The sequence below is a fragment of the Gymnogyps californianus genome, chromosome 3, assembly GCF_018139145.2.
Source record: "Gymnogyps californianus isolate 813 chromosome 3, ASM1813914v2, whole genome shotgun sequence".
Classification (NCBI taxonomy): domain Eukaryota; kingdom Metazoa; phylum Chordata; class Aves; order Accipitriformes; family Cathartidae; genus Gymnogyps; species Gymnogyps californianus.
In genome coordinates, this window is record NC_059473.1 from 106926913 (window position 1) to 106949571 (window position 22659).

Below are 22659 nucleotides of genomic sequence, written 5' to 3' on the forward strand. Positions count from 1 at the left end.
TCTTGCTTGTATTTAGCCTGTTGTTTTACTTGTTGAGGTAGTTGCCTTATTAGTTTTATTTGAGTCTTAAGTTCTCTGTAGCACAAGGCATTTACTGCTGCTTATCTAACCTATTTTACCTTTCTTGTATACTTTGCATCCCAGTATTAGAGTTTTCTCTACCTCTCCAGAGTATTTATACCTCTGTTTAGTTCAGATTTAGTGCAATTTTGGTTTTGTTCCTGGCACTCTGTTTTACATTTCCTGTTTTCTGTAATAGTAGCATCATCCATAACTATACGGTCTTCTGTACCTGTCAACTTTTCCATCGCTACAGTTTAAAACTTTAGTTGTGGCCTTCCTGAATTTTAAGTACCAGCAGCTTTGGTTCCTTTACAGTTCAGATGAAGTCTGTGCCTCCTGTACAGTCTCTCTTTGTTTCAAAAATGCCCCCAGTTTCTGATGAACCTGAATCGATCTTCCTTGAGCCATCGCTTTAGGAAGGCATTAAAACCTTGCCTGTCTCCCCAGTGTTATGACCCGGACCAGACAGACCAGAGGGTCGTAGAGGTTCTGGGATCCCCCCGGGCTAAATTAAGGTGAAACGACACCAAACGATCACTTTGAACGCTTTATTCGAACAATCTAAACCATGGAAGGCATAACAGTGGGCAGCGTGGGTTGCAGCAAAACGTTCACAAGAAGAGAGAAAAGAGAGGAATAAGGAAAAAAAGAAAGAGGGGAAAAGAGAAGAGATAGTCACCACCCTTGGATCCCGCGATGTCGGCGACGAGCGTGGCAATCCTCCCGCGATGTCGGCGACGAGCGTGGCAATCCTCCGGTGATGGGCGCGTGCCGTGGCTCTTTGCAGTTGTGTCTTTTATAGTCTAAATCTCCGTCCACAGTCACACCTCTTGAAGACTTATATGGGTTCATTCCAGACAGTTCTCAACATATATAGTAGTATTCCAAAGGGTTCTTTATCTACTGAGTATGTGCGACTTGCTAAGGAGCTACAAGCCCCCGCCTCAGATAAGCTTTGGGTTACCGGGCTGGTTCTGCCAGAACACAGGACTGCACACCCTCCAGCACACCCCCTGTGTCCAAGCCAGCCAACTTCTTGCTAATGGCCCTCTTTGTTACCCAGACCGAACCTTGGTTGCTACAATGTTTGAGACATTGACAGACATTAACTCTTCCAGTCCCTCACACCCAGCCCTACAGGGACTACTGGAAGAGTTTTGGAGAACCTTACTCCAGAAGTTCAGGTCTCTAGCTTCCTTTCTTCCTACCTAATTTTCGTACCTAGGACTTATTTCCTGTGTTTCCCTACATTTTTGGTACAAATGTAGACCAAAACTGCCTGGTGCTTCTTGGGCTAAGCAGGATTCCTGTGGGATGTGCCACCTTGCACTTGTTCGGTCAAACGTTTTGGAGTCTTCTCCCTGGAGTCATAAATGTATCTGTCTATTTACTTGATGGTCATGTACCACCAGTACAGCTGTCTGGGATCTCTGCTTTAAGAAGGGCATTTGCACATCAAGAAAGTACATTGACATTGTCATTACAAGAACTACTAATGGAATTACTTCCCACATCACCAACCTGTTGCATCCTGCCAGAAGATGTGACTTGTGGATTCTGCCTGTATGATGTTCCTGAAAATCTTCTCAATGAGCCAGATGTATATCCCCTCTTCCTCTGGGGAAAGTACTCAAATCTTTGATACTAACTGGATAACTGGATAACTCTCATCTTGCGTGAATTCTGCCTTTATTGCTTCTATGAGAAAAGATGGAAAGACAGTCCTTTGAAGGTGATTTCTGTGTTCAAGAGATTCGCAGCTTTCTCTTTCTGTTGAGCTTTTCTCAGCTAACACATTCTCTGGACAGCCAGACACCTGCTTCTGTCATTGCCTTTGCCTCCTTGCTTTACACCTGTGGCTGGGCATTGGCATTGTTACAGATTTCTGTTCCCCATAGATCACTTTATGAAAATTTCAGGTTAATGTCAATGTACGTGCCTGGAATCAAATATTTGATGGAAACTTTATTCTGTCATCTCTATAAATGAAAATCAGCTCTCTATTTTAGACTTACATTTGAAACATACTGTATGTGCACACAGTTCTGTTTTCACAGAGGTCGTCTTAACCATGCTGAAACCTGCCAGTTAGGGATTTGGTCCACATTTGTATAGAAGATTAGGTTCTAGTACAAAAGATTCTTGATAACGTATCATCAGTTAGTCTTGTCCTTCTAACTTGGCACAGCTGACAGCTTGAAGGAAAAAGCGGAGGCAGACAGACAGCATTACCAGTAAAGCAGTCCACATTCAGGAATTGCGTTACCCATAGTCACTCAAATGCACAACCAGAAAATTCTGCTTTGGCAGATAGGGTTGTTAGTTGGATTTGCTTTCATGAAACCTGAGTTTGGCTAAACTTTTGACTCACAATTATAAGAATATGTTTGTACCAGCATTAGTATATTTATTACATAGTTTATAAAATGATTTATTAGTGTGACACTATTAGAATTGTATCTATAATGCCAGCTATAGAAGCATGATCATTTAGAGTATATTAAGAGAAATTTTTTTAATGTTCTTTGGACCAAGGACTTTGTCTCACTCTGTGACAGCTGTCAGAATGTTACATGCTTTTCTATCAGAATTTAAATAAAATCTAATACTAAGTTGTATGTTATTTTACATGTATGTTTTTATTGTACATGACTACCCATGCTACCAGTACTTGTAGGGATAATTAGAAATACTTTAATTTAAATCTGTGCATGTAGTTAATGTATATTGGTGTCCTTTTTCTTTCTGTTTATTTATTGTGAGATCCATCATACACAGGTCTATGTGACTTCATCTCTACTAGAAAAAAAACCACAGCTGTAGCACACATTCAACATTGACCCACAGTTGTCTGTACTGTATGTGAGTGTGCTCGCTGGCTACGTTTTGACTTGTGCCAAATTGTCTGTACTGGATGTTGGTGTACTCTCTGTCTTGGTTTTGGCCAATGTCAGTTACAACTCTCTTAAACAATGCCTCAGACCAAATCAGGAGATGGCATGTGTCATGTGGTGTCCCGGTTAGGCAGTTTGGATGGTAGTCATAACGTTTTCATGGAAAGAAAATTTAGTAGTGTGGACAGCAGTTTTACTGTGTTGCTTTGCTGGAGAAAATCCTCCAGCCTGCTTTATTTTAGCATAGGCATGGCTTGTGAGACTGGAATTGTAAGACAAATAGTCTGTTCTTTGGTTTGAAGGAGAAGTGAAAAATATCTTCCTGAATTTTGAGGTATGAGATGGGGAAGGACAAAAGCAAAGAAAGGTCCTGAGAAGAGAACAGGACCACAACAGGATAAATTAGAGGGGACAGAGAGAAGAGGTCAAATAAAAGAGAATAATTACTGTTTAGCACATTTCTCTACAAAACCTGAAATTGAATTCAGTAGTGTCTTGCTTTCAGCAGGTGTCTAATGTTGAATCTCCTCTAAATTACCCACAGATTTTCTCCTCTAAATTACCCACAGATTTTTATTTTTTTTGGCTCTAGTTGTGAGCATCTGTACTACGAATTTAAGGGCCCAAATGAAGGACTAAATGGAAACTAGCCTATAGTGAAGCATGTGAATTTGTGGGTTTTCCCCCAAAATTGTTTTCTAATTTCCTCCTTTAAAATAAAGTTGCAAAGTCAAATATTAGAAAGTCAGAAATATACAGGCTATTGTCTCTTGAATCTTGGCTTTGTGTTGTCTTTTATGGTGGAAGATATGCAGGGGATGAGTTGAGGTGTTACAGGAAGAAAAGGGTAGTCTTAATATCTAGTGGTGAATGATCCTTCCCCTGAAATAGAGGTGCAGTATGATCCTAGATGTGTCATGTACATAAACTAACACCAAATTAATATGCTGATCAGGCATTAGGTGCATCTCATTTTCTAATGTGAAATTATGATGTGTTAAAATGCTGAACATTCACAGCTAAGGCTGAAGCTGGTCAACAAGATACTTTGAACAGATAAAGTTCATACAAATACTTAGAAAAGGCATTTAGGTATTTCAAATCACTAAAACAGAATTAATTGTCCCTAAATCTTTTTGTGCCTCCATTCTTGCTCTGTAGAATGAGGATACTGGCAGGCTGTGAAACTAATTTCTTTTATGTGGATGTACCTAAATATTGTACTGCTTAGCAGCATAAAAAAAGTCCTAAGTATTTTAGTAACACTACATTTAGAACTAAATTAAATTTGTGTTTATGAAATAACATGACAGATCGTGCTTTAAATAAAGATAAAAAAAGAAATATCTGTACGTTGTAAGGTCTCAAGGCCATATTACTATTTAAAAAAGTTTTTTAAAAAATCCAGTTATGATGTGTCATACTACAAAAGTTTAAAATCTTGTCTTGTGTCTATAGTCTGAATGTGTCTGTTTTCCACTTCAAGTCATTGAAATTTTCACTGTATCTGTCTGTAAGATTTGGTTGTCTTCTGCCAAGGAAGATGCTTTAAAACTGTGCTTGATCATCCCTGAAAAGTGCTTAAAAAAAGTGAAATATATTTAACTCCTGGCATCTGTTCCACTACTACACAAATCTCTCAAGCTATTTGGCATTGCTGTGGCTCTTGCCTGCTACCTCTCCAATTTATTTGCATCATTTTCAAAATAAGCATATCAGAACTAGCTGTATTATTTAAAGTATGTGGATCACTGCTAGATAAAGAAACAATTTATAGTTTCTCTGCTCCTTCGTAATAGTCTCCTGATGATGTAGGATTACACTAGTGATTCTGGCCATGGCTTTGTGCAGGAACGTAGGTCTTTCTCATACTCAGCATGACTCATATATTTAGGTTTTTTGCAAGACCACCTTTTGCCAGATAGAGTGCTTTTCTCTATTTGTTTGAGTTGTTTTCCTTAAGGATGACCTTAAATGACCTTGAGCTTGAAGTGCTGTATGCTTAGAATCTGTCCTGTTCATCATTACCTTATCACAAGTGTTGTCCCTTACAAACATTATTGCAATTAATTTAGATTTTTTTTTAGATCACTGATTTTTTATTTTTTTTTTTTTTAATAATCCAGGTACTGTCACCATCCCACAAGAAGCATATCCCTTAATAGTTGCTTTATCTCAATTACGTTTTGATTTGGAATCTTTTAGCTAGCCAATTTATGTGTGCTTAAAGTACACCATGTTATTTTGAATAGTTTTATGTTTTTAATCAAGTTTTTGTGGGATGTCAGATCACTGCCTTATAAGGGTTATTACAACACTGGTACTCTCATCAAGACTGGAAATTTCATAGCAAGTATTCATGTCATTTGAAAAGATATTTTCCATAACACTTTTCCCCTTTAAAATTATTCCTCTTTAAATCCTTATGAACTGGTTTTACTGTTATTCCATAATGGAATGGATGGTTCATTGCCAGATTTATAATCATCTGACCTTAAAGCAGTGTAATATAATGAAGATCCATGGCTGTATTTATATGTTTTCAATATTGAACCAGTATTAGCTTTCTTCTAATCTTCTGGAATTGTACACTGTTCACTTTTTTAAAATGCAAAATCAATAAAAAAATCTATAGAAAATGAAATGTGATGTTTGGTCTTGTATGACCGCTAGTCATAGTCATAGCAAATGATATATGATCATAGGATTGAAATAAGTTTGTCTAAATGATCTTGATTATGACACTTGATCATGCTCAGCTTTTGGCATTTTACTTTGCAATTTGAACATCTTTAAAAGAAGGACGTTTTTGCATTTTTTAGATGTAGCTCTAATTAAAAAAGCTGTTATGTAGGAAACGTTTAGGTACATGTTTAATACCTTCTTTCAAAGTGTCTTTTAATAGGAATATTTGAAGCTCTGTAATAAGCAATGCTATAAAGTATGAAAATATAAATACCAAGTTTATTACAATATGTTATGCCAATAGATTGCTTCATAGGGCTCAATTATATCATCAGTATTATCATTTGAAATGTACCTATCAACCATATAAAAATACACGTCAGTTGTAGTTGAATGTGTAAGATCAATAAATAATACCTTGCTTGTCTTTTATAAAATGGTTAAAGCTATCCATGTAGTGGTTTTATATTTGTTGTCCGATAATGCTAAAGCAATCTGAACTGTCAAAATATTTATTCCATCATCCCTATGTGATGGGATATATTGGAATAATTTGTTTACAGGGTGTAAGCGTAGGTGGAGAGAAACATGAACTGAATAAGAAGATAGGATTTATGTCATAGAAAATAACTCTTGGGAATGAGTCACTGAATTTAAAGGTAGAGATGTATTCTAATTCAGATTCAATCTGAACTTTGTCAGTGCGTGTGATAATTTTGATCAAAAGTTTTGATGCAGTTCAAAATGAAGAAAAGAACCTAAGAAACAATTTGAATTAGCACAGATTTCAATAAAGCTGAATTATATAATCTGAAATTGAATCATATAACCCTTTTGATATAAATCAGGTACCATGTGTCATAATATAATAGTTTTCCATTTTTAGCACAGACTGGTGTAGTATAATGTTCATGGGAACAGAAGAGAGAAATTTTGAAAATGTATGAAAGTATTCTTAACTTTTTTTTACCATATGGATTAGTTTTACCCTCCTAAAATGAGACTGAAATTTATGATTTATTGTGCTCCCCTTTCCCCTGAGTCAATATGAACATATGTCTAGTAAGCTGAGTGTTAGAAAAAAGGCTAAAAATAACTTGTTAATATAAGATTATGGGCTTGACTACTGAAATAAAAATTTACATTTATCTGAATTAGTGAAATCATAAAATACCCAATCAGGAAGTATACATATAGAAGTAATCTCATATATAATTTCTGATGTGCAGAAAAGGAAAAAAAATCATCTGTTCAGGAACTACTGTAAAGATGGCATTCTATGCAGTACTGTTCAGCATGTTGCAAAAAAGTTCCCCTCAACTCTGTAATTATTGTCAACAGATGAAGTGCTATTATTATGTTGTCAGGCACCAAGAGTTACACATTAATGAAAAGTCAAATTCAGCATACTGGTAAACATATGATGGGTTGCTGTAGAAAAATATTGATAAATGTTTATCTTCTTTATGCACTTAAACATGAAATGCAAGAAAATAACCATTTGAAGCAGACTATCAGTAAAAGTCTTTTGGCATATGCTGCAAAAAATCGGTATAGGTCTGAAGATACGGATTAGAAAACATGGGTATTTGTGATTGAAAAAATGAGAATAAACATCGTGCATACATGATAGCTATGAAAATGCACATCTCAAAGCTCTTCATGTAGTTTTCTCATGTTAAAACCAAGCAAAAGCATGTAAAAATTTCTGTTTAGGAAGAATATCACTTCAGCGATAGAAAACCATACTAAAAGTCTGCATGCACAATTCACACACAAGTTCTGCTCTTTATGGTAAGGAATTAAATAAGTGCCTATAAATCAGTGTTGAATGATACTTCAGAACTGAACTTGATCACTCAGATTCTAGGCTACCTTTGAGAATTAGTTTTTTAAAAGTAAAAAACAGTTTAGAAACATCTTCTATGCTTATTCAGATACTGTGTTTTCACCTGAATTTATTTTTTCTACAATTTTTTAAAGCACAGAACTGTTACACTTCATAGACAACCAGTTGGTGGCTTGGGCTTAAGCATAAAGGTATGGATAACTTCTCATTTCTTCTTTTAATTTTCAGTATGACTAGTTCACTTCAGTCTTAATTGAGATCTCATGGTTAATACGCATCTTTTACAGGGTGGTGCTGAGCACAAAGTGCCTGTCGTCATATCAAAAATATTTAAAGACCAAGCAGGTAACATATATTTATATTATTTACTTATATAGTACTGTAGTCTATATGGGGTTTTTTTAAAAATTAAATGCTCTTTAAAATGAGAAGTAAAACATATGTACAGCTCATTCTTTCAGCCTCACACTATCTTTAAGCCTTTCTATAAATGTCCAAATGGTCCCTGTGCCTTTGTATTGAATTTAAAATCTATAATCTTTTCAAGTCTTTAGGACCTGTACTTGAAATTTTACTGGTAAGTAATGGTTTCAGAAAACATATTTTTTACTGCAGTAAGACAGTTGTGTGGTAAACAAAATATTTAAAGTTGCTTGTTAAAACAAAACTATGACATAGGAAATCTATTGATGTACTTAACTTTAAAAACCCAGAGGATAAAAAAATACAAACCAGACATATTTTTTCCCCACACAGTAATTCACTGCTGTATGGTATGACTAACTGTGCCTAGTTGCAAGCAGAGAGTGATTTGTAATGTTTATTATGGTGATGATAACACAAGATCTAAATCTGTGTAGTCTATTCCAGTTAAGTATTACATTGACATTTATCTAGCAAAAGGAACCTTTGGGGGACCATGTCAGACCTTGGACTGATCTTGGCAAGTTGGAGAACTGCTCTGGAAAACAAAGGGGCCCTTCAGTAAGGAAAAGTAGAACCATTGCACGTGGGTGGGCAGTGCCTTGCAACGTGAGCTAAGGGTCTTACCTGATCAAAAACAAAGTTGTATCTTCTTCTCGGGTGGACATGGACATGGGGAGTACTTTGTTCTTTTCTTCACTGAGGCACTCGTTTACATACCTGAAGATGTGTCGTGTTTCTGCGATAAGCTTTCTGTGATAAGCTTATATGTGTTTCCTCTCTTCTCTAGAATAAATCTATCTGTTTCCTGTAACCTTTCCTGCAAGAAAAGACAGAGCACTGCACTGTGAGCCTCAGTGCATGTCCTGCTCCTTAAAGGACTCAGAGCCACTGACATGATCTTTTGAACTCATCAGCCTCTCTTCCTGCTTTGCTGCAGTGGAGATTAAGCACATTTACTTGGCACCATGTTCAGCCTCGTGCTTTACTAGATCGCAGACTGTGCTTGTTTTTCTCCTCTGCATTTTCTTCAGGGGGTCCTTATTTTGCCTGAAGTGTAGTACCCAAACTTGGTAACCCATTTTCAGCTGATACCTAGTGAATATTGAATGGATTGGCTATGCCAGTGTCCTGTTGGAAAGACTGCTTCAAGTTTCCTATGTCATAGGAATACATGGCATAGTAAACCATACCAAGAAAATAAATACATAATAATAATAAAATGAATATAAGCATTCAGGTCTAAGGAAAGTAATTCAGGAAATTAATCGCCAACAAGGAAAGCTATCTCCTGCCCTCTTAGGATGTAGTACTTTTAATCAAGGTTAGTAGTGAGTTTGTATATAAAATACTTACATGCAGAATTTTGTACATTCTAGGTAGTTTTTCATGAACTGTATTTATTTGTAGAGTAACAACTGCAACAACAATTTTATGGGGTCAGCTGTTTACCTCAAATTTGAAAATCTCTCCTCAGAAGATACTTGTTTTAAGATCTTGTAACTTTTGTCCAAGGAAGCTTCAAAGTGAGTAGTGGTTATAACCAGAGGCAGTGCTGTATCACAGCAAGCCCATATGCAATGTTCCTGGCTGAATCAGTGAATGGCATGAAGACACTGACACACCTGACAAGGTATGAAGAAAGTAGTCTGTATAGTATCAGTTACAACTTAGTATCAGTTGCGCCACTGGCGTGAAGAAGAGAATCTCAGCCCTGCTTTCAGCGCATGTTGGGGTTGGGTCAGGTGAACTCCTGAGGTCCTTTCCAGCCTGAGTGATTCTGCAATTCATTTAGCGCTGCAGATGCTAAAGATCAGAGATATGTGATGTAAATGTTTTTTGTGGCACGTTGCTCCCTGCACTCCCATTCTGGTTACTGAATGTCTGTGCAACAGAATAGAGTGTGGAGTTTTTTATTTGTTTATTTCTTCTGGCAAATGAATATTTCTAAAAAGCATCAAAAGATTTTGAGAGAAATTTTGGAAGTCCAGAACCTTCTTGTACTGCAAATCTTTTTCTTTTGATATGATCTCAAAAATCTCAAAGTGTTGGTGTTATTCAGTATAGGAAAAAGATAATAACAAAGGGTATTCACAGCATTAATTTGATAGTATCATATTTAATTGGTAATTAATAGTGATGAAGAGAATATGTCCGAATTTAACTCACAGATGACCTTGATGGAGTATTTCTGTTGTAAGATTGTAGTGCTTTAATGTTAGAGGAAACAATCTGGTAATATTATTTAAGGGAAAAGAACAACAGTGGTCTAAAAATATGTGCATTCTTTCTCCCCATATATATATATATGAATGCACACATATGCATACTTAAATATATATATATACTTATGTGTAAAAGGATATCTGGAAAAATATTTGTGGTGGATATAATGAGAGGAAATGGTAAGCATGAGGGAGAGATGAGACTCATACAGATTTATCTCAAACTAAATTTTGGACTGAACATCTGTATGTTCATAATGTGAATAAATCACCAATGGACTTTCATTATACAAGGTACTAATAATGATGAAACTGATAAGCTAGCTTCAAAGATGGCTTTCAGTTAAGCAGTGAGATTAGTTGTTGCTTCAAGCAAATATACTGAATTTAAAAAGAAAAAAAAGTTGTATCATGCAGTAACATAGACATCAGTTACCTGATAAAAAAGGGATTTCTTATTAGGAATTTTACTATGAGGGATTTTACTATTTTGGGTCCTTGATTAAAATACCTGAATTTATGTGAGTAAAATTCTCCTTACTGACTAAATTACTGATTTCCTAAAATGTCTGATAACTTGTGATACTTTTTGTGAAATTTAATGCCCGTTATATGACAACACTGCAAAATCATATTTCCAACCTTACCTTGTTTGGATACAGTACTATTTTACAGTTCCAAAGCTGGAAGTATAATAGAATAAAACAGTTTCTTCTTTTTTATATCTGTACAACTTTTGTGCTATCCTAAATAATGTAATTAGTCAGCTATCTTTGTACTCTTTAAATTTTTCAAATATAGGAGAAGTGATTTTCTTGGTATTGGCCTAAGCAACAGCTGAAGGCATTTGCACTTCAGTTTGTTGAGACAGGTTGAACATTTCAATTGGATTTGATTTCATTATTCAACACTAGCACTTTTGTAGCAACAGTGGTAATAAATACTATTCTTACAGTTTTGACTGGCTTAGAGACCTCTTAGCTGTGATCACTGTGTTTATAACTTTCAAATTAAGTTATCCTAGATCACTCTTCAATAAGACTTTCCTGAACAAGTTCACTGAAACATACACAGAAACTCAATTCAAGAGCATAGCTTTACATTTCTGAAAGACAAGATTAAGTGGTCATTCAATGCTGGAGGCTAATGTCCCATGTATTACAAATCACAGTAAAGAATGTCCTGAGTTCTTCCTGAGCACATGCCCTCCTCAACAGTATTAAGTAAGAGCAAGTTTTGCTAATGCCAATGACTCATCACCGAGTGTAGGTCTTTTACATTTTTCTGTGGATTCTGTCTTCCATTCTGACAAAGGTTACATTTTTTTCATACCACCAAAGCTTTTGCTAAAGTTAATTTCAGAGGGACAGAAGTCCTGTGCCAGACAGAATGAGAACAAGTAAATGCAAACACATTTATAAATTCAAAAGTAAAGTGATATAATTAGCTATAGAGTAATTTTAATCCCATAGGTAATTATTTCACTTCCAAAGCAAGGATTTTTTTCTCCTACCCATATATCAAATCATCCAGTTGACTCAGCATATTAACAACATTACTAATAATCTCCCAGATTATGAAAAGATACTATTGATATTGAAGCTTCTCAGTAAGATTTTCTAAGACTGATTCATGCTTTTTCTAGTTTTTTTTTTTAATGTAATTTAATACAGTATTGCTTTTGCTGTATTTTCCTTTTGAAACTGGCTTAGGATAGAGTACATTGTACTCTATCATTATACAATAGTTGTATGGTCATTATACAATAGTTGGTGATTTGCTAATATCTTCTAGGTGTGTATTATTTTTATATATGTGTTGTAATTGGTATTAACAATTTATTTACGGTAAAGACTGCAGTAGGTTTACAGTCAAATAGATGTAGAGTCCTGTTCTCAGAGATGTGTAACTGAATATCCTGAACTTTGAAAGGAATCAGATCAGTCAGGCTTACTTGTACAGTGAATCCATAAGAAATTTTGTCTGATCCATTAAATATACTTTAAAGAATCTTTAGACACAGTATAGGGGTAAAGCGTGTGAGCTTTCATGTGTTTACATCTTTCTCTCTATTATCTGTTATTCCCATTTTTAATTACTAGTCTTTATGAACTTGTGGAATCTAAAGAGTGGAGACTATAAAAATGAATGGACTTTGAAATCTAACCTTGTCATACATACAAGTGACTTACTGCATACAGTATTGGAAATTTTAATTGTATAAACATAAAGCAATCAAATTTCTGTTTTGTGTTGCAGAATTACCAAGTTAGCAATCAGACTTTGTCACCTTGATGCAGCTTTCCATTTTCGTGAGACCTACTGCAATAATCTGGCTACTGCTGTGAGCTCTGCTCATATCTCATATAACATGTGGAGTCAGCAACGATGAAACAGAACAGTGGGTTCAGCTCACTGAGGCGTGATGAAAATAGTTAAATAAAATTAAATAAAACCCGGTGGAACAGGGTAGTTTGTATTTTGCCAGTTTCAAAAAAGGTCCTCTCTTGAGAGCCAAAATTCAATAAAACCTTAATTAGAAAGCATTTTCCCACCTTCTGTGATAAAAGGTGACTTATAACTCACATTCTGCTGTATTGAAAAATCTTGTATTTTATGTGTTTAGTCCATTTCTGACTGGAGATGCTGTATACCCTGGCAGGATTGGAACGAACTCAGGACATTCAACCACTGAAACATTCTTGGCTTAAAACCGTGTGCTCTGCAAACACAGACTGTGTCCAAATATCACATCCTGGCTGCCTGCATTCAGCACCATCTGTTTGGAGGACATGGTGTCAGTTTGATGAGGGCTTTTAACAGTTTCACTTACACTTCTATGCCAAGCAAAGATGGTTTAGTATGGAAGCATATGTGATACTTCCCCCATAGGTATTTTTTTCTGTGTTGACTCCGGTCATCCACATGGGTGGCACAAGTAGGGCAACCAAGCCTAGTCTGAACAAGTTGGTGGGCATGATGTGAGATTACAGTTAAGCTGCACAGCATGGTTGTAGTCGTAACCGATGTTCTTCACCCCTACAGCTGTACTCACCTTTGCTTCATCAGCCTTGGTGATTCATTCCACTGAGCCAGCAAGGTCAAGGTTAAGGATGAGTTAAGCCCAAATGGAGGTATTTGCATTTATAAGGAAGTCAGAATGGATCAAAAAGTTGTGTTATGCCTTATGCTAATGAAGGTGAAGACTGAACAAAAGGCCATCTTTGAACGTAAGAAAGGCCTCATTTGAACATAAGACATTTGAAGCTGGATGGTATTTAATATTTGTACACTGTTTCCTAATACCACTTACAAATTTCTTCAATATTTTTTTAGGATTATTCATATTTTCTATCATTAATTTTTAATTATCTTTGCCAGTGTTATTTTTCTTTATTACTGGAAAGCTAATGCTATCTGAAGATAGCATCGACGCACTGTTCTCTCTCTTGGACCTATGCCTCCAGCTTTAAATTATTTTCAGAAGGTATAGAAGAACATTCTTAGTATTTTGGATTTCTTTTTTTATTGTTGCCTCCTCAAAACTAGGCAGGCCACAAAAGGCAGTACCTCTTAATAGAAAGGACATCTTAATGAACTGTTAAAGATCTGTCAACAAGTAAAAAGAAGGTACTTTGATTCCAGATTCAGGAAAGTATTTTTATTCAGCCTAATAGTTAAGAACATACTTAAGGTCCAATGATACAGATAGCAATCATTGTATATTTAGTGAGAAGCATATAGGTAGATGAATTCTTGAGTTGAAGTTCTAGAACAATTTATACTACTGGGATTTGTTTTGAGGGTTAAATGCTGAAGCAAGAGACAAATTATTGACCTGAATCTAAAGAATTCTTTGGGTAGAAGTATGCAAAGAGTTAATTTTTAAGTGTTTATTTAACTGAACGGGCATATACTTAAAATCAGATCTAGCAGATGTTTTTAAGATTGTAATGTTTTCATTGTTACAATGAAATGCATATTTTTATGCATTAGAATTATTCATAAATAATTCCTGGACAGAAGAAAATTTGGATGAAATATTTGTAAGTTTCACTTAGAAATTTTGTTTTCTTGTAGAATTTGTATTATTTTTTTTTAATAGGATTTAAGAGCTTGATGAATCCAGAACTCATTTTTACAGAGGAAACTAAAACATTCCCATTTTAGGTCAATTTGAAATTTGTTTTCATTCCTTTGGTTTGGCGAAAAGACAGAAACAGTGAATTAGTTACCCAGCTCTAGATTTAGGCAGTTGCTTATGTACTTTCCCAAAGTGAGGCTTTATAAGTGTATACATATGTGTGTGTGTGTGTGTCTAAAAATGTGTGCGTTAGGTTCCTGATACTGAATAATGCTTTTCTGTTAAGTGTATAAAGAAATTGTATTTGAAGAGTATATTAATGATCAAATTCTTCTTCATGCATGTGAAGAAGATCAACTTTCAATAAAAGATAATTAGTTTTGCTTAACAGCTATGTTAAAATATAAAATGTTTCTGGAAATTGTATTTCAGTTCTATAGGGTTTTATGATGAATATTCTCTTTGGAGGGTGCATTTTGCAGTTTATAAAACAAAAAGGTAGATACAAAATCTGAAAAACGTTATTTGTAATTTCAGTGGACCTATAATATTAAGGTTATCATTCTTGTACTCTAAACTAAATCAAGAAAGGTACGAAAAATACATTATATTGTTTTAGTTGTCATCTGTTCCAGGTAGCAGTTGAGTGAATAAACTGGCCTTAGGATCCCGCTGACATGTACAGCTTCTGTTCTTTCTTCCATTCACCTACCTCTGATTGACAGTGTAGTTCCCTCATGAACTGCAGAAATCTAATGAAATAGCACTTAAAGTTACTATTTGAATTTGTTACCACTACAGTCCAGGTTGAAGAAAAAGGTTAATGATAATTATTCCATGCAGAGAAGTTAGAGAACTATATAGTATGTTTTCATTCAGATAATATGTTCAGGAGTGAACTGCCTGAAGTCCCTCTGAGGATGAATGGTGTTTTGGACTTTGGATTTGGAGCTTCCTTTTACCACAGTGCTTTGGAACAGAAACTGGAGAGGCAAGCAGCTAGACAGAAAACATCTTTGAACTGTAACGAAGATTCCCATTGCATTGAAAGATATTAATTAAAATCAGAGTAAAACTCATACAGATTATTTTGGGGCTGAAGCAGTCAAGAATCATACAGAATATTTGATGGAAAGAGCAAATGTAACGACCCTTCTGCTTGGAGATAATGTCACATGGAATAATATGAGAAATTTAATAGCATCCTTTGGCAATTTCAGAAAAGTTCTGTTTTTAGTCTTTTCACTGTTCTTACCTTTCCCTTATGGGTTTGTGAACTAAAGACTTTTTAGGCTATTTTAGGAACTACATCTCTTCTTTTCTTGTAACTCATTTAAAGCATGTATTTCTGCTACTTTTGGCATCCTGCCTTAGTCTCCAAGTTTGTTTTCCAGTTATCACCTCTACAGCATTTAAAACTTTTTGGCATACTATAATAGAATTTAATGGAAACTTAGTTACATATTTTGGACGAAAAGATTGAAGATGCCATATTATAATTTATTTCTTATATTACTTATATAATGTTACCTATTCATAACTTGTCTAGATTATGTTATTCAGCTCAGAAAGGCTTTTACATGTGATATTAATCATGTCTGTTAGAGCTAAACTTATGCCTTAGAACATTGCAATTGTGCGATCAGATTCGTCTTCCTTTACATTGTACTACATTCCTTTGTTAATTTATTCACCTAGTGATTAATTAATTTTAAAATGCACACAACTATTTCTACCTGAAAAATATTGTAATAATTCGGAAAATATTAACAAGTTTAGATTTGATTATACACATAGATTACCTAGAGCTTCTAATACTACTGACTGTATTCGTAGAAATACCACATTTTTGCAATTTTAAATAGGTTTTCACTGACTCTTAATGGAGTATTAGCTATGCTTGGCTAATAGAACTTTTTTTTTAAACAAAATATAACTTATTGATAGTTATAACTATTGCTTTTGCTTCTTAATTATTGCTACTTATTTCTGAATTCTGTCCATGTAAGATGCATGAGTATTTTTACTTTTATTTTCAAACTGAAGGGACTTATTAGCTCTGGTTAGGCAAGTATCCCAAGTAATAAATGACAGTAGTAATGTAGCACTTTCAAATTTTCTGAAGATACATTTAAAAAAAAAAATCTGCTTTGCTTTTCTTAAAGTCACATCTTAGTTGTCATCACTTTTCTCAAAAAGGAAAAATTTTAAAGTATTTACACTATTAATGTTCCAATTTTATTTCCTTACTTCGAGAATTGATATTTTTCTATAAAGGCAAAATCAAGTGATGAAGAACTGATTTACTAAATGCATGTAGAACTGGAACGTTTTTCTCTAGTAAGAACTTATCATGATAACCATTCCTGTGGGCTCTCTCTGCTGCAACATCAACAAGCTAATCTGAGCTACGTTAGGCCTCTTCCCTTAATTAAAGAACTAACCTGTTGTGTCTAGGTTTTCTTCACTGAGTTCATACTGTAATGTTCCTTGTTTGGAAACGCCTACAAGAATCACATTGCCATTTAGTTTGGCTCAAGGATCTTGCATCGAGATGTACAAATACCTGGACTTCTGCAGGAAACTCAGACCATCTGAATTTTTCTCTTCTTGTTTCCTAAAGCAGGTCTAAAGTCTATTTAATCACAGTGTATGCTGGTACTTTTTACAGATCATGTGATAAACTGGCAATGCAGCTCAGGTCACAAACCTGTTTGCAATCAGAAAAACATCCAAAAGCCTTTTAATAATTTTCGTTTTAGTTACTGCTAAGAGTTAGATGGGTAGAAATAAACCTGAGCTTTAAAACTTTTTTCCATACTGTCTTTCAAAGCACATTTAATTAAAAATAGTGCCACGCCCAGGACTTTCCCAGATTCTAGTTTCCTCAGTTTTGGTATACATGCAGCCATTGTCCCCACCAGGTCAGTAAAAAAATGGCAAATTTTGGCTGTAACATAGGCTCTCTGAATTCTTAGGCAATAGTAACAAAACAGTATTTTGAAATTGGCCTCAGAAAGCAGTTATATTATCATCTGCCTTCTAAAAGTCATGGCAGGGAATAAAAGGATTTGTTTTTTAAGGTTAAGATTCCTTAATGCCCATTGGTATGCTTTTGGGATTGCTGATTGCCCTTATACATCTTCCTCATTTTACTTTTTGGCATATATAAAACATAAAGCCATATTTGTTTGTAATAAAGCTAAGTTTATCCCATTAATAGTTTGCAGTGAAAAATACTAGAAATTTGTTGTTACAGTAGTTTTCCTTTGAAGTTGGATTCAATACTAGCTGTTGACAGAAAAACAGTTTTATCAGTAAAAGAATCTAGTAAGCAATATGTTCTGAAAACCTATTTTTTGCTGAGTTCATCTAAAAGGAGAAGGTGAAGGGGCAAAGCCAGTATCAGACACCTGTCCTCAAAACAGATTCAGCTCTCTAACATTTTTCCTGTTCAATATTTTCTGATTTCATTAGAATTAAAATATTTCATTTGAAAAAAAGGTTAAAGTTTTAGCAATTCACGTCTCGTGTTTTCAGTGTGCTTTATTACTAACTATAGAATCTCCAGTTTAAGCTAATTCTGTTTAAACAAAATCTCATAAGATGGTCGTAATTCCAGAAATAATTATATACTTGCTGATCATTTGAGAACAGAGTAGAGAATGGGGTGAGAGAACTGCCCATAAGGGACACTCACACTGAAAATTAATAGAGAGAGAGATGGGAAATCACAAATATAAACAGATACAGATAGATAAAGTGGAAAAGAAGAAAAAAGACAACAATAATGGAACAGAGAAAATCATTGTTTTTGTTACAGCACAATACTAGATATGACACTAAAAATAGGAAGTATATATATGGTTAGAAATGTCCATCACTTCAGGTTTTTTTTGCAGTGGAACCTGACTTAGTTACCTTTTTCCAGATGGGATTCTGCTATCCATATGTAATTTTGGGGGATGATTCTTCTTAATTTCCCTGGCAAGTTTTACTCAAAACTTCTAAGAAAATCTGTCTGCTCCCAATCTGTGATTCTTTGCTCCTCATGATACTTATTCTTTTCTATGAATACAGTTCCTGTATCACTGTTGCTCCTGTAACAATGGGAATTAGAAAATCCAAGCCCAGGTTTCTCTCAGCAAAAAGATCCAGAAACTGAGATGGATTCCATAGAGTATGAAGGATAATTCTCATGAGAAGAGTCAACATCTGAGAATTAAACTGTAAAACTAAAGCCTGTTTTCATTCAGAATATCTTTATTTACAACGAATACTTCCTTACTAGGTTAATGTTTTTTCAAATTAGTGGTATTTTGAACAAATAAGCTAAAATATGTAAGCGTATTAAATATATTCCTGTCTGCCTTTGCAAATCACAGAATTGTTGGGGTTCGGAGAGACCTCTGGAGGTCATCTGGCCCAACGCCTCTGCTCAAGCAGGGCCACCCAAAGCCAGTTGCCCAGGACTGTGTTCAGATGCCTTTGGAATATCCCCCAGGATGGAGGCTCCACAACCTCTCTGCACAACCTGTGCCAGTGCTTAGTCACCCTCACAGTAAAAAAGTGTTTTCTTGTGTTCAGATAGAATTTCATGTGTTTCAGCTAGTGCCCATTGCTTCTTGTCCTGTCAGTGGGCACCACTTAGAAGATTCTGGTTCCTTCTTCGTCATCCCCTCCTGTCAGGTCTTTATACGCATTGAGAAGATCCTCCTGACCCTTCCCTCCTCCAGGTTGAACAATCCCAGCTCTCTCAGCCTCTCCTCACATGAAAGGTGCTCCAGTCCCTTCGTCTCTGTGGCTCTTCACTGGACTTGCTCCAGTAAGACCACATCTTTCTTGTACTGGGGAGCCTAGAACTGGACGCAGCACTCCAGGTGTGTCTCACCAGTGCTGAGGGGAAGGATCACCTCCCTCCACCTGCTGACAACACTTCTCCTTATGCAAACCAGGATGCTGTTTATGAGAGTACATTGATCACTCATGGCCAGCAAGTTGTCCACCAGGACCCCCAGATCCTTCTCAATGTCCTTTTGATAATAACAGCAGTACTTGTGTATACCCAAAATACAAAGGAGTCTACAGTACACTTTGTAAATTGGTCTTTTCCAGGAATGTGTGCAGTTGTTATGAGTTAAGTGCCTTTCTCTTTCTCAAAGCAAAAGCCGTTTCCTTTCTTAAATAATACCAATTTATTTAACAGTAGTTTCTAAGAAATTATGAAAAACACAATAGTGGTATTTTCAGTGAAATAAAGCCAGAAATTAATGTCACAAGCTAGAATGGAATTTGGCTAAACTTTTGAGACAAACATATTTATCACTGTAAAAAGTGATAAATCTTCTCAAATTCCTCATAACTTATTCCAATTGCATCTCAAATAGCATAGTGTCTTCTGGAAGTATACTTTTGCTTACACTCATGGTAAGGCATTAGTTTAACAATGAATTCGTGTCTTGAGCAAAACATACTGACTCAGAAAACATGACTTTTTACAGCAGCAGTTATTTTACTTATCCACGTATTCAGCCAACCTAATCCTGTCTAGTTTTTTGGAATCTGATGCAACTACATATCATGATATGGTAAAAGGTTTAATACCGAGATTGATTTTATAGTAGTGTAAGATCAGAACTTACAGTGTTTAGATACAGTTTTTTCCTCTTTTTCTTGGCAATATTATGCCAGGTAATGTCTCTTGATTGTACAGATCCATATGTTTGTCCTCTAGTTGCCTCTCTATATTTAGCTTCTGTCTGTGTAGCTTCTTAGTACTGCAGTAATCTTGGGCCAGTAAATAAATAAATAAGAGCTATAAAACTATTTTGAATTATGTGCCAGTGGGGAAGAGAAGGGAAGCAGAAAGTAAAATTAGGCAATTCCTAATTAAAATACAAAGTCCAGATTTTTGCTCTCAGCTTTAATGTCACCACAGAGCAGCAAGAAATCACATTTAATTAATTGTGTTCATTTCTTTAAAGGATGTAATTTTTTTGGTATGCTCCCCCTGATTTTCCCATCCCCATTTTATAGGGAACAAAATAATAATTTTCACTTTTGAACACAGGAGTGCCAATTTCTTGCTGTAAATCGTGGTTTCCCAAATTTTCCCATATTAGCACTTCTAAGAGCAGCGGCAAAAGTAGTTGTCTTTTGATCAACGTACCCATTCGGTCTCTATCCCCACCTCTTGCACACATCAACTTTCCAGCTGGGATCCCTGCCCGTGACTTTGCCAACCATTCCAGTGTTACAAGAAAAACACAGCCTTACGTTGTCTACAGGACCCTGCCTGGTGCAGTGCATAGAACAGAAAAAGACTGGGTTTGTTAGTACTTCTTTTATGGAACAAAATTGGAAGAAATTTACAGTTGCTAGCATGTACCTTGTCGTAGACAATTCTTGGTATCAGTTGCATGGACGTGTTGCCATATGCCAAACTGTAAGGAAAACTATGTCCAGAGTAATCAGTTCTTGCTCAGATGCTTGGATGAAAGGTAGAGTATTTCCTGGTGACGCTTGTGGTGCCTGTGCACTGTTATAGTTCATGTTGTTCTTCATATAGTCCAAGCTGAAGAGAACAGTTCTGACTTCCCAGGCCAAACCAGTTTTATCTTGTGTTAACTTTGCAGATAGAATGCTGTATTCTATGCAGCTGTGCAAAGTGTCAGCTAAAATACTGTTCTGCAGGATTGCCTCAGCTTTTCAACAGTCCCGTAACCTATTCCCGGAGTAGCATTTTTATTCACTGATCTTCTGTGAGTCAGGAGGAGATTCGTTCTGCCATTAAGGCATTCGTGATCAGGGTATTGAGGAGGATCAATGGCAATTTCTGTAGCACTGCTGAATATCCTGCTTCTGAATTCACATAAGGCCCATTATTATCTCTCTGAACCTGTGCTCTCTGCTACATCCAGTCTTTGCCTACTCCTGTGTCCAGTACCTTTCTCACCTCTCTCATCCTGTGTATCTCTCCCATTGAATTGATTCTTACAATGTGTTGAGCTTCGGTGCTTCAGGCTTGTGTATGCTTAGATCTAGAAGTGACTTCTTGATGGGTAGATATAGTACTTTTAGGAACATGAAATGATCTCTTTCTGCTTGCTCCATAGGCACTGAGAAAAAGTGGAGAGAGAAGTCCCAGTTCCCCATCTGCCACTTAATTCGGTGTAGGGAACCTGGCACATCATTAGCATAATGGTGTGGATATTTGATGAAACAGATTGTATTATTAAGTGACTTACAGCTTTTCTTTACATGATAAACTGGACACATATAAAGAGGAAGAAAACTAAACTAAGGAAACCTCATGGTCAAAAATGGAAATTTGGAAAGTTTTTTTTTTTTATTTAAACAAAGAAATGAAATTTAACCAAATCCTGTAAAGAGTATGTTCAGTTTTAAAAACTTCCCTAACAAGGTAGTTTTCAATGTTTGAGTTAATATAGTTGTGTTTTAAAACATAGATTAAAAATGTCAAACTGCTTGTCTTCAAGAAAAAAAAAGGATAAAATCACAGCAGGTGTATCTTTACAGTCATGACTGTAGTTATGTCCAGTTCATGGAGATGAGGGAAAAATACATCTGGATAACTTTGAGAAGGCTCTTGCATCCTATATCCAAATTTCTCCAGGCTTTTCTTTTTATTTCATCTAGTTTCTTAACTATTCCTTTAGATTTTCTTATGCAGTGAAATACTTATGCATATATTTAAAGTTAAGCTTATGAATTGAGAGGTCCATGAATTCAATGCACCTCGTTGTTTGCTTTAAGCAGCATGTTTTTGTGCATCACTAATAATGTCAGAGGACATAGTACCTGGTATGTTTCTTGTGTGATTCAGGAGTTCAACAAAAATTGAGTGAAAATATGTATTGTGATCAATCTTGAAAAATATAAGGACATCAGATTATTTACAGACTCAAATCTGCATAGAGTTGTGCATCAATTAACATGTGGTAAGTCAGAATTTCCTGAGAGTCTGTTCAGTAAATTTACCATTTCACAATCTTGCAAATTTTGGAAAATTTAATATGCCCTTCTTCAGCCCTAATGGATAGGAAAAGGAAACAAGGCAAAGCTAGAAAGAATTCCCTTCTCACTGAGTGCAAAATAATTTTTCGTAGTTCATGGCTCTGAATTTTTTTTTTTTTAATGACTAGAATGATGAGTCATTTGCTTTTGGGAAAGTTTTTCAAGTTTAATATTCTCAAAAATAAGTTGGGTTTTTTAAATGGTTATTTTCATATAATTTCTTCAACATAAGCCCCTTTGGGTTTCCCTGATGCTTTCCTCCTACTTCAGTATCACTTGTGAATTTAATCAATGTACAGCATTTAATCAATATTAAACCTTTTTAAAGATAATTAAGATGTAGAGTAAAGGTGATGTAGCACTAATTTTTGTAGCACACACTTCATTTTCTTTTACAGC

General features: G+C 35.5%; 1 protein-coding gene across 1 annotated transcript in view; it reads left to right on the plus strand.

The window, feature by feature from the left end:
• The window catches only part of SNTG2 (syntrophin gamma 2), a 303349-nt gene that overhangs the window by 142892 nt on the left and 137798 nt on the right, over positions 1 to 22659 (plus strand). Inside the window, exons 3-4 of the mRNA XM_050894130.1 lie at positions 7626 to 7682; positions 7779 to 7836. Of these exons, the coding sequence (XP_050750087.1) occupies positions 7626 to 7682; positions 7779 to 7836 (115 nt within the window). The remainder of the gene's footprint in view (positions 1 to 7625; positions 7683 to 7778; positions 7837 to 22659) is intronic.